Raw genomic sequence first — 12,978 nt, 5'->3', positions numbered from 1 at the left:
GAGTCACTGAAGTTTGCTTCTTGAAGCCCCTTATTGCTGTGAATTTCTTCTCCCACCAGGTGACTGGCTTTGACAGTGTTGATGATGAATCCAAACACAGTGGCCATATGTTCTCTGACAAGAGCCTTAACCCTGACCTCTGGACCAGTGAAAAGAATCCCCCATATAGCTATTATTTGTATTATATGTATGTGAACATCATGTTGCTGAACAACCTTAGGAGGTAAATAGACACTTTTCTATTTTACAGGCTCCCAGAAAATCAGTATCTTCCTCCCAGACTGTCAGTGTCTAGATTACAGATCTTCTGAAGCGAGAGTTGTTTTAAATTATTTAGAGAGTTGAGTACTTGTGATGTTTTGAAAATACTAACAATAGAATTAATTCATACAAAAGATTCAGAAATTGTAGAGGCATCAGATTAATATCTTGGTTTGATATTTGTGTGTATTTTGGGGTTTTTAACTGCTTAAAGCTGCACATACCAAATGAAACAAAAGAAGGAACCCCACAAAACCGCCTTATTGACCCTTGCTTGGCTTTGCAGCCGATTCCCAAATACAGTGAATGTGCCTGTTGGTGCCTGGTTATCTCCTGGTAATTTAAGAGACACAAAGTAATATTGTGACACACTGCCTTAGGGGCTGCTGCATTCAGAGACAGAGCAAGTAGGACACAATTACAAATTGCACATCCAGCTAACTTCCTTTAGCAGGCTTCTTGACTCACTCAGTTTTACTACTTTTGAGACCAACGTCTGGACAAGTAATGCAGGGAGTTATCTGACATCAGACTGTCAGAGTAGATTTTCACATCAGGCTCAGGAAAGCCTGAAATTCAATGTGAGGTTATGTTGCTAAATTTGCAGCTGACTCATTGAGTGACCTACACAACTAACTCCAGCTGAGGCACAGTGAGGTTGTCCACTGATATGAGAGTGTCATCACTTACCCTGAAAGGATTTGGCTCATTTCATTTAGTTATTTAGAAAATGTTTTGGGATTTTCTTACAGAAGGTGCACAGATTTGTCATTTTACATTTTTTTCCAAGTTAGCATTCAAAATGTTATTTCTTCTCTCCCACTGCCACTTTAAGCATTACTTTATCATCCTATTTGACCGAAGCTCATAATGCAAACACCCGCCTTAAATTATGTTGTATATACAACAATCAGGCATAGCTGTTAGTTTTAATTTTCTGTAATGGAAATTACACACTTCAGCAGTTAGCTGTCATTCCTTACTCCTGGCTTCCTTTACTTTCTCTGTAATCTACATGCTTTTTCTGTTCCAAAGATAGATTCTGCCAGAACTAATGCATTTCTTTTTTACCTCAAGATCATTTTGACTACTTTATTAAAATGCCCCCAGATAATCATTAAATAATCTTTAATACATCTAGAACAGCTGAGATACTGACAGAATTTACCAATGAGTCACTAACTGCTCACCCTGTTAATCTGAGTGCTTGAGTCAACACAGCTCTGACAAGACTGTTTTATATTTTTGATAATATTAGTGAGGATGGATTGCATCCTCACGTAAGGAGAAATGTTACTAACTTCCACCCTATAACTGCCTTATATTCTGGCACTCCTTGTTGAATGGTGTCTTGAACATCTCCAAATACTTGTGGGACATTTGTCCGCACTGAATAACAGGGTCGATTATAATCTCAAACCCAGCATCACTTTTAATGATGATAACATAATTCTAGAAATTACAGCAGAAGTCTGGTGTAATAACTAACATTCCTAGATCATCTCTGCTTCTGAGGGTGTGCTTTTATACTACACTTAACCTGCTGAGATGGCAGGCTCTGATCACACTAGGTACTGTTAGCTAACCCTTGGCAACATGCTTCCCCTTCTTCCCTCATTCTGAACCAGGAATTCTGCAGCCACAAGTTGCATGGGTTTACTGAATTTTCATCTGTCAGTTCACTCCACTGAAATCCATTCAGTATCTGTTCACCCAGTGGGTAGACAATTGCTAAATGAGATGTAACTGGGGAAGGAAAGAAGACACAAATATGTCTGGTGGTAAGGGGCTTGGGTAAGAGAGACCTGCCCTTTAGAGCAGCCCACTGCAGGTAGTCCTGGGTAGATGTCACATCAAACTGTATGAGAATGTGTAACTTAATTTTCTTCTTTTTAAATTCATGTATTACTGGCAGTTATATACCAAACAGATAAAGAAGAGTGCTTTAAGTGAAACTTGCTTTTAATCTTTTCAGGGAGAGAGGCATGTGCACTTTCCTGTTCCGACCTCACTGTGGAGAAGCTGGGTCTATCACGCACCTTGTTTCTGCCTTTCTGACAGCAGACAACATCTCTCACGGATTGCTCCTGAAGAAGGTATTGCTTGGTTGCTCCTAAACTAATCACTGTGTGCTCAGACATCCATCACTGATTCAAACAGAAGGCACCAAAATGACATTTTTCAGGGCAGCCCAAAATTAATTTGGGCTGCCCCATTAATTCACTTTTTTAGCAAGGCAGGAGTAACCTTCAGTTTGGTCAGAAACTCCACCCAGACCCCCTCCAACACTACAACTTGTGGACCTGTTGGAGGGAGTCCAGAGAAGGCCATGAAGATGCTCAGAGGGCTGGAGCACCTCTCCTGTGAGGAAAGGCTGAGAGCATCGGAGTTGTGCAGCCTGAAAAAGTGAAGGCTCCAGGAGACCTTCTAGCACCTTCGAGTAGCTAAATGGGGATTACAAGAGAGCTGGAGAGGAACTTTTTCAAGGGCAGGTAGTGACAGGACAAGGGGGAGTTAAAAAAATGTAGGTTTAGATTAGCTATTGGGAAGAAATTCTTTACTATGAGGATGGTGAGGCCTTAGCACAGGATGCCCACAAGCTGTGGATGCCCCATCCCTGGAAGTGTTCAAGGCCAGGTGGGATGGGGATTTGAGTCACTTGCTCTGGTGAGAGGTGTCCTCCTTGCTGGGGTTGGAACCAAATGATCTCTAAGGTCCTTTGCAAACCAAACTATTTCATGATTCAGTGAAATGAATAAGCTCAACTGAACTTGTTATTCTTAAACTACAAAAAGACAGCTTTGTCTTCACAGGGAAGAAGATCACCTGTTCAGATATGTCAAAGACTTGGCAGCACTTGGTTTTGGTTACTCCAAGCAGAGTTAAAATTACATGAACAAAACTTAAAACTTTAGACTTGCTACTGCTCCCTGGTTTAGTCCCAGAAGAATTTATTATTAAAGCTCTCATTTTTTCTCTATAGGGAGAAATGTAATTTTCTCTGACTGGCATTTCTGTACTTCAGAGGTCATTCAGAAGTTATTTAAGGATTATTTTGATCAAGAAATTCAACATCGCTGTTTGACACAACAATATTTTAGATAGAGCAAATGTCTTATGACAGAACAAATGCTATAATTCCTGGCACATTAGTTAATGAAAACCATCAGTCAACCCATCCTCAGGGCACTGTTTCATAATTAAAATAATTGGTCAGTGGGTGGCAGACTTGTACTGAGTTCACTGTAATTTTTCAGAGGTTCCCTTATAAGTGAAGTTTTTTCTGGCTAATGCTGGAAAATTCTCTGTATTTTTCAACATAACCAAGAATAAAGAAAAAATGTACCTAAAAACACGTCCAATACTATGCTCACAAATAGTAATTCATAAAATTAGATCCAGACAGAGTAGCACTAAAGCAGTGTGTGACCAAAGCATTCTCCTCTTCCCTCTCTCCTGCATGGCCTGGTGTGCTGAGATGGCATAGCAAGTACTAATAATAGTAACAGTAATAAAGGCGTTTGTTAGGTTCATAGGTTGGCGAAGACAAAACAGTAATAAAGATGACGTGATCACAGATTATTTATATTATGTACAACAGCAACACATGACTTCTCGTAAATTAAAACTTCTTCTGCTCCTAAAATTTATCTATTGGACTGCAGCTTTGGAAATAAAAAATTGCTTAGCAGTTCTTGCCCACCTGTTTTCTGTGACCTTCAGGTTTTGGGGAAAGGTATCAAATGCAGTGCCATAATGGCCATATATATACTTATTAATCTGCAGTAATATTAGTTTGTTTTTTTTTTTTTAATGACACCTATATTTAAGAACATTTAAATCTTACTGGTCTTTATAAAAATAATTAAACTCAGACTCTTAAATGTTTCCTGGAGAAGTCATGGTTCAATGTCAACCTAATGTTTTTGATCTTAGTCTTCCCCCTGTAGTGCTGTTTCCATTTTATCCAAGAGAAATCCTTCTTTTTCATTATCCCACAGTACCATTAAATGCTGACTGTGTTTTGTTTTTCAGAGTCCTGTCCTCCAGTATCTGTATTATCTTGCACAAATACCCATTGCTATGTCCCCACTTAGTAACAACAGCCTATTCCTGGAGTACTCCAAAAATCCACTACGGGAATTTCTCCATAAGGGACTGCACGTGTCCCTCTCCACAGATGATCCTATGCAGTTTCATTACACAAAGGTAGGAATTGCAAAATGCACTGGCTTTGAATTTAGCAACAGCACCACACGGGTCCAGAATGACCCGAAAGCTGTTTTATTTCATTGCTTAGGACATAGTGTCATGTCTTTCAGTCACTTCATTCATTCTCCCTCCTCATTCTCTGTCTACTACTCACTGTTAGGCTTCAGAAGGAAATGTCTGATTTCCTAATTATGTTTCTTTTGTACTCTTGCCTCTCCAGTGTTGGCTGTTGAAGTATAAAATGAAGGATGAGGCTGAAGGGAGGTTTGAGCCTTCATAAACAATCCTCTAGAGTGCCAGGAAAGTCCAGTTTCCTTACTCTAATAAGTCTGGGGAAGTACATTACAAAAACACGATGTGGAATCTCAAGATGACATATGAGCTGCTTGCTCAGTGAGCTGAAATGGATTCCTGCACTTGGGTGGCCTGGCAGGACAGGAGTGCCTGGTCACTGGCCGTGATGCCCTCGTTCGTGGCTGGCACCGATTTGAGCCGTGCTGTGCCCAGAGGGACCCGTCCATTGCTCAGCTCTGTGTCCCAGGACAAGCTGAGCCCTGCCCCGGGCTGCCTGCTGGCCCAGGACACGGAGCTGCTGCTGCTGGCTGGGGCATGCTGCAGTCACATGGAGTGTGCAAGGTCCTGGGCTGCGACGGCCTGCTGGGGCCACACCTGCCCACCTGGCATGGGAGGGCCGGAGCGAGAAATTGCCCTGCTACCTGTCCACGTGCAAATCACTCAGGCTTTACAACTGGGTGCTCCAGGGTGTTTGTGTACCCTGGAGCTCCTTTGGGATTGCCTAAGAAATGCCTCCAAGGATCTGGACTGCAGGCTGCAATTTCTTCGACTAAGCTAACTGGATACCCAGTGCCTATTAATTATTAACCAGTAGTCCTTGGGAAATTTGAAATGAACAATTCTTTTCATAGTAGTTGTGATTTTAAAGTTTCAAACTTCTAATTTTTCACAGCTGTCTAAAGAGCATGTGTAAAAGCCTTAATTAGTAATGAGTACGTATCCCCATCTATATCTTATTTACATATAATTTAATATTAATTGTATTTTGGTGCTGCAGGAAGCCCTCATGGAAGAATATGCTATTGCAGCTCAGGTGTGGAAACTAAGTACATGTGACTTGTGTGAAATAGCAAGAAACAGCGTTCTACAGAGTGGATTATCAGACAAGGTAAGTATGGCTGGAAAACCTCTTCTGTGAATATTAGGACAAGTAGGAACTCAGAAGTCAATAGTCTGAACACTGAATAGCAGGTGCTTAGTGATGTATGTGTGCACATCCCTGTCCTCTTTTTCAGAAATAGTCACAAACTATCTGCTATGCAGATATCTTACATTACAAGTAAAGTACCAACATTACTTTTCCCCATCAGCTTTGTTTTGGAATTCTCAAAATATGCAGAGAGACCAGATGCCTGTTTATACTCAGCTCTCCTTTTACAAACTTTTAATTATTTGGGTGATATCCTTCTGCCAGTGATTTTCTACATCATGTCTTAGCATTAAGTAAAAACAAACTGCCTATCATAAGCAAGACATGTTTTGGCTTAAAAGAGAGTACTACAGAAAATATTCTGGTTTAGATAGGCAGTCAGATTAGATTAAATTCCCTTTTGGCTTTAAAATTCCATACAGCCAATGCTTTCTCCAGGACTTTTGGAGCATTTTCTATATCACTTTTGAACATTTTTCTGAAGGAACTGGTATTTGAAGGGGCTTCATGAGTATATTCTGTTGTTTCTTCCAATATTCCCTGGTGACAACTGCTCATTTTCCTCTTGTGTAGCACTTAACCAACAGGAGGGCTAAGCCTCTTTTTGCCCTCTCACATGCAAAATGTGGCAGTGAAGGCTGAACACTAACACAGAGGGTTTTAGCAAGCCAGATTGAGTGCACTTTTGTGTGATTATATGGGTAAACTTTGGCCTTAAAATCTCCTAAACTGGTTAAGACTCAGGAAGAGTTCAGTGGCCAGCTGGTTGGAATTGCTCTTTTCACTTGTACTGGACTCATTCAACTAACACTTATTTCTGCAATAAGTCAAAGCAGTTGAACTGACTTCTTCCTTTTGATTTTCAATCCCGTTCACAGGAAAAGCAGAAATTCTTAGGGGTGAATTATTGCAAGGAAGGACCTGAGGGAAATGACATTCGAAAGACAAATGTTGCCCAGATCCGGATGGCCTTCAGGTACGAGACTCTGTGCAATGAACTCAGCTTCCTGGCTGATGCCATGAGAACAGAAGATATTTCTACTCTGTCCAAGTAGTTACAAACTCAGAGAAACCAGAATATGTCCCTCTTAAGCAGGATATGATGCTAATTAACCTCAAATCACCCGTCTTTGATGCTACAGAGACAAAACTCAACAGTACAGAGACGAAGGAGTATCTGTGGAAGATAACAGTGTTTGCCGTCACTGCAAAGATTTTAGTTTCTATGAACATTAGGCTTTTTAAGATTGCTGTAAATATTACATGCAAGCTCAGAATCATGTACTATTTGTTTCATACTGTCTTAACTGTGCCCTGCAGCGTAGCCTGGGAAACCAGAGAGAGTATCTGTAGTGCAGCTGTGCTGTGCACCTGAGGATCCTGCAGATGCTGACAGCACACACCCACCTGGGTTGATCCTGCAAGTCTCAGTACCCGTCATGGCTTTTAACACTTTTCAGTTTAACCCTTTATTCATTAGCAGTTTCTATGGGGTGCAGAATTTTGAGGCTACCCTTTCATTCTGGAAGGTGTTCTGACACAGTTTTTAACTCAATGTTTCAGCAGTCATATTGAAAAACAAGAAAAACCAACATTGGGTAATCTTGTTCAATGACTGATTAATTCCTGTTGTTATGTAGGATGTCGGTGAAGAACAGCAGATGAATGCTTTTTAATCTAGCAAGTGGAAAACATGGTGTCAAAATGACTATTATACATTGTAATGAGTCTAATTATATCATGAAAATTTTGCCTTGGAAATTGAGAACACTTTTTTTATTGCTTTGTAATGGGAATATGTGGATATGCCCATTCATATTACTTAGAAATTTATGCAGATAATTCTGGTTGCATGTTGAGAGAAATTTTTTTACTTAAAAAAGGGAAGTGTTCTTATGAATCAGTCGTAGAAATGCCAGACCTGGTTCTGGTCCTACTTCTGACATATTTTTACACATTTGTTTTAGTCTGTATTTTAGTCGACTACAGCTGAATGGGAAGTCAAGCTGTCTATTTATACAGAGGCCAGCCCACTTGAAATCTGTCATTTCAAATCATGGTATGTTATGTTAAGCTATTTATTTATGAGGAAGTGGTTAGTAAAATACAGCTACTGGAGTATTCATCACTTTCAATCTTCTTTCTATTTCATCATCTTTATGACACAGTACTACTCCTACAGAAAGGGTTGAAGGTAATAACATGATGGCACCTATGTATTGTAGAAGCTGCACAAAGTTTCACACCAAAAAAGCCTTGAGGCTGTGGCAGCAGAGGGTGTGGATGCCTGTGAGTCCAGCAAAGCAACTCAATCCAAAGGCCTTGAGTCTCTGAGGCAGGATCTGAGCCCAGGGTTAGACCCCTGGCTCTGTAATATCCTGCATAGGGACACTGGGCTTCTTCAAACAGGTGTTCAGCATTAATGCATAAAAAGCCAATAACTGATACTGGCCCATCAAGGTTCACCTGACTTTGAGCCCTGTCTGTTGTGCCCAAGCAGTTGTCTTATGCCACTTGTATTTCCTAGGCCAGGCCCTTCTCCTGGAGCTTGGGCACCTACAGCCTTACTTTCTCTTCAGCTCTTCAGGTCTCACTTGCCCTTGCAAATGCAGCCAAAAGTGGCAGTGGTGACACCACCAGTACCAAAGGACCCATTAATGGCATAAATGGGAAAGGGACTGAAGGCTCTTCTCAAGCTGTGGCAGTCCCAAGATACCTACAAGGACACCCTTTAAATGTGCTGCTGTCCCGGATGGAGATAGCAAGGAAATGGCACTAAAACAGGGGAAGGAGGAATTCCTTATCACCTCCTATAGCTGTGCAGCCGTGCAAGAACCCCCCGAGAGTGAGATAAACCTAAGGATATCAGGCAGCAGCCTGGAATTAAGGCTGCTCTGAGGGAGTCCAAGGAACAAAAGGAAGAGTTCTGGCTATCCACTCACCATCACAGTTAGGCAGTGTCATGTAGACAGAGCTGCAGTGACTGCACAGGCTTTTCATCCAAACCAGGGCTGCAGACAGGTGGTGGGAATTTGACTTCACCTCTTCAGTGCCCCCATTAGTGCTATCTTCTAATGTCTGCAATGTGCCAGATTTTGTATTCCTTGTTCCCCTAAAAATCATGTGAAACCACATTATGCTGCTCAGCTGTAAGAAAGTAAAATTGTACCAAGTTCTCAATCAGCAGCCCCAGTCGGCCTCATGGTTAGGAACTTTAGCAGCTTGTAGAATTCAGTCTCAGGATTGGTGTCATTTGCTTCAGAGAAGTCTGAGAAAGTGATTTAAGCTGTTTAGCTGCATCAAATGCAGATGCCTTGTTTTCCTCAGTACAACTTCCTAATAAACTGTTATCGACATAACATTGTTTGGGAAAAACTAGCCATCCAGGCTAAATATGCAACATGCTTGGTATGAAGAATTTCCATTTTAAGTATTTCCATCTGATAAACATTGCTTTACTTGGGTTGTTTCACCTGAAGATTGCTATTAGTGCTGCTTTTGTTGTCACTTACATGTCTTTTTTAGTTTCCTTAAAACTACACCAAATTTGTGAATATATTTAATACCTTTTCAGCTTTCCTTACCTCAGGTTCTAATAGGTCTGTAGCTGTTATTGAAAAAAAAAAACACAAACTGGATTTGCATATTCAGTGAATGGACAGTAATTGGGATTCAGACAATAACCACAGTAACACGTAAGTGGTCATGACCACAAGTTCTGCTTTCTGTGCTTTCTTGTGTGCTGCTTTTAAGGGGAAATTGGGATTATAGCATTATATTTGGGGAAATACAAACAGACATCCTTTCAAGCTTCCACTACTACATCTCTCCTGGTCATCGTTTAATTGGGCAAATGTTACTGATTCCCAAGTTCAGTTCTTAAGCTTTGCCTTGTTTTCTTTTCCTAAAGTTGCACTTTTTTGCTAATGTGAGGCTGTTCAGAGTACCCTTGTGGGCTGAAAAGATAGATCCAGCACAGGTCACTGCTGTGCACAGACACCAGTGCAGGACAGGGCAGTGGCTGATCCCCCCAGCTGTGCTGAGGTCAAACCTGGTTAGAACACAGCTGGTTCACTCAGGGGCTGGAAGAACATCGCTGCAGGTGGCAGCTGGGTAAGCACTGCTGCAGGATGGAAGAACATCCTACTTTCTCTTTACTTCATTAGGAGAGAGGCTCAAACGTTATTCAAGGCTTCCTTAAATCTGTTGGTACAAAAGCATTTTATACTTTCAACCTGAAATGGTTAATTATGGGTATTTGATGTTTACAACCTATCTACCTGAACAATTCTTTTCTGTCCTGTTACTTTAGCAAACTTAAGGCATTTCCTCTGCTAGAATACTTTTTTTTTTTTTTTCCCCACAGCCCAGAGCCACCTTATTGTCTCATATCATTGTTATTTATGTGTGGCTAAAAATTTCTGTTCTCTTTGCCTAGGTAAAATCCAAGTCTGAAAAGGTGTCTGTAAAAACTGCTTTTTCTTTCTGTGCCTGGGTTAAATAATGTTTATTTTTTGCCTCTTGTGGAAGCATTAAACATTACACTAATGAATGAATTGTAAAACAATATGGTTATGGATCTTGTGTGTATAACTCTCAAAAAAATTATCGCTCCTCCCAATCCCCACATTTAAGGACAACTAAAGCCATGTGCAATTAAACTGACTAAACCTAAATAAAGCATGAAAAATGAAAAAAAAACCCCAGTGGAGACAGAAGACAGTGAGCACTATTTAGGAGAAGGGGCTAAAGGCTTATCTGGCTTAAAACAATTCAGTGCTAATGCAAACCAACCATTCAGAGCTGGTGTAAAGTTCTGGAAGTGAAATTGTGTTGCTGCCCCACCATCTCTTGGTGCCCACCCTGCTTCCCTGTTCATCCAGGCTGGGCACCAGGGCAGGGCACACAGCAGCTCTTGCTGAGCCTCATGTGAGTATTGAGCTGAGAGGCAAGACACCCAACCTGGGAGCAGGAAAGCAACCCTGACCCTCAGGGCAGAGCAGTTCAAGTACTGTGATTTCATCAGCACACACACCATATTTATCTGACAAAACCCAACTAAGAAGCCAACTAACAAGTAACAGATTCAAATAAACAGTATCAACACAGATATCCTGCTACAGAAACCATGCTTTTTGAGGAAAAGCTTAACACAAAACACTTCAGTAAGAAAGGGAGTCAAGATTTTTAGGTGAAGATTAAAACATCATCTCTTTTAATACACAAACCTTACTTCTGTACATGAGCAGCACTGGTGAAGCACAGGAATACAGGTTCATCTGTGACTGAGAAATGTGCATTTCTCCCCCACGCTTCTCCAAGCACTAAACACCACCGTTAAACAGCACAGTCTGTATAATACTGAGACAGTTGGTATAATAGTGAGACACCAACACCACTACTTCATTAATCATCCACCATGGCTAACAGGGACTGTCTCACATGAAAAGTAGTTTTTGAAGAGCTGTTAAAATGGGTCAGAACCACATCAGCATGGAAGCACAGACTTCTACCTTCTTACACTTAAAAATTTCAGAAGTGCAGATTTCCAAAGACTTTAGGCTTACTTTGTGGAAACACCTAGCATTTTTTAAATAGCACTTAGAACCTAAGAAGAGTGCTCATTTAATCACCTATTGGATCGTATTCTTCATTCCAGCAGACACACTGTGCAAAGTTCTATCCAAGTTCAAAAGCCTGGTAATTCCTTTTAATATTAGGCCTAAAAACCCCATGTCCAGTGCTTACTATTTGAGTTTTGATGGGTTAGGGAGGTAAATAAAGACCTGCTAATGAACATCTTGGCAGCTCAGACACAAAAGCAGAATGTGCTGTCCCATCCCTCATGGATGTAACATTGGCTGGCTCAGAGCAATACATTACCTGGTGATCACACAGTGTAGTCACTGGAAAAGCACACAGCCCCATCCAGGCTAATTCCAGTGACATATCCCAGCGGCATAAGTTTTTAGTCCTTAAAGAATATTGCTATATGATAAATTCTAGGCCTTGGAATCAAGCATCTGAAGAAATGGCAGTTAACAAAAATTCAGTTTTCAAATGATTGATGTTTAAGACACACTCATAAAGCAGGATTCTGTTCACCCACTTAAAACCTCTGGCAAGTTATCTTCAAGGATGATTTAACAACAGAAGCCCAAAGAAAATATTTAATTACTGTCATATTACTTTCATTACAGAGTGTGTGTGAATACAAAATTAAAGCATTCTGTGTGTGCAGAATAAGGATTAAGGCCAGCCAGGTTAACATACAGCTCCTACTTATATCAAACATCCTTAGAGCTTCCTGAGGGGGCTGTTCTTCCAGGATCTAGCAGGATGAAAAGCACAAAGAACCATAGCCAATATGTTCCTTCCAAAAATAATGCACTTGGCACATACAGCTCTACAGGGGTGGGATTGAAGAGCTCAGTTCAAACTGTAACACAGAGATCCCAGTGGTTGCCCTGGTTTCCAGAACTGGAAAGAATATGTATTAGAAAATCTTTCTAATTATGTGTAGAATTTTCTTTAAAAGAATGATGAGGAAGGTAAATATACCATTTCCCACAGAAAAAGAACCACACCCATCACTTTGATACGGTACCTAAACTTGAAACCCAATATAAAGGTTTGCTAATTGCTCTGGTACACCTACCTCCTGCTGTGCCTGTCAACTGGTCATTTTATCCATTCTAATTGCCTGATGTCTAATGAATTCCTCTTCCATTTCCGCCTTGGCTTCAAAAGATCCAAACAGATAAGCCAAGTAACTAGACAGAGGAAACAGTTACATTAATTACATATTTCAGTTCTTCCTTAAAATGAGGAAAAATTAAGAAAAAAATATCCTAAGCCTTAGCATTCTTAAACTTTAAGATACCATCAGAAACACGATGAAATAACTTGGGAAAAAAGTGTACCACACTTCTATGAAAATAAAAAACCTTTCCCTGAACAAACCTGCTCCACATTATTGTCCTCTCAGAATCAGAGTTGTTTAATTTTTTCCATCACTGCAGAAGGTTCCAATTTACTTGTGTACCTAGAAGACATCAAATCAGAGCCAGTTTTGGTTTTGGTTTTTTTTTTTTTTTAGAGCTGCACTGAGGTACCTTATTGAGACCCTTCAAAGTTTAAGAGAGCTCTGACTCACAGTACCACACTTTCAACCACACCACCTGTACAGTGCAATTGTATTTCGATCAAAACTCCGTTTTCAGAACTTCTGTGGTACTACTAAAGCCAAGAGATTCCTTAAGCTCAAAAGAACTCTGACA

General features: G+C 40.6%; 1 protein-coding gene across 2 annotated transcripts in view; it reads left to right on the top strand.

Moving 5' to 3' along the window:
* AMPD3 (adenosine monophosphate deaminase 3) overlaps window positions 1-10,265 on the top strand; it is a 33,298-nt gene extending 23,033 nt beyond the window's left edge. For both annotated transcript variants that reach the window (XM_066320752.1, XM_066320751.1), the window contains exons 11-15: window positions 60-223; window positions 2,237-2,357; window positions 4,297-4,470; window positions 5,546-5,656; window positions 6,577-10,265. In XM_066320752.1, the coding sequence (XP_066176849.1) occupies window positions 60-223; window positions 2,237-2,357; window positions 4,297-4,470; window positions 5,546-5,656; window positions 6,577-6,753 (747 nt within the window). In that variant the 3' untranslated portion in view covers window positions 6,754-10,265. The remainder of the gene's footprint in view (window positions 1-59; window positions 224-2,236; window positions 2,358-4,296; window positions 4,471-5,545; window positions 5,657-6,576) is intronic.
* Window positions 10,266-12,978: the final 2,713 nt, after the last annotated feature.

Source organism: Sylvia atricapilla, chromosome 6, assembly GCF_009819655.1.
Source record: "Sylvia atricapilla isolate bSylAtr1 chromosome 6, bSylAtr1.pri, whole genome shotgun sequence".
Classification (NCBI taxonomy): domain Eukaryota; kingdom Metazoa; phylum Chordata; class Aves; order Passeriformes; family Sylviidae; genus Sylvia; species Sylvia atricapilla.
This window is presented reverse-complemented; position numbering and strand designations above follow the sequence as displayed.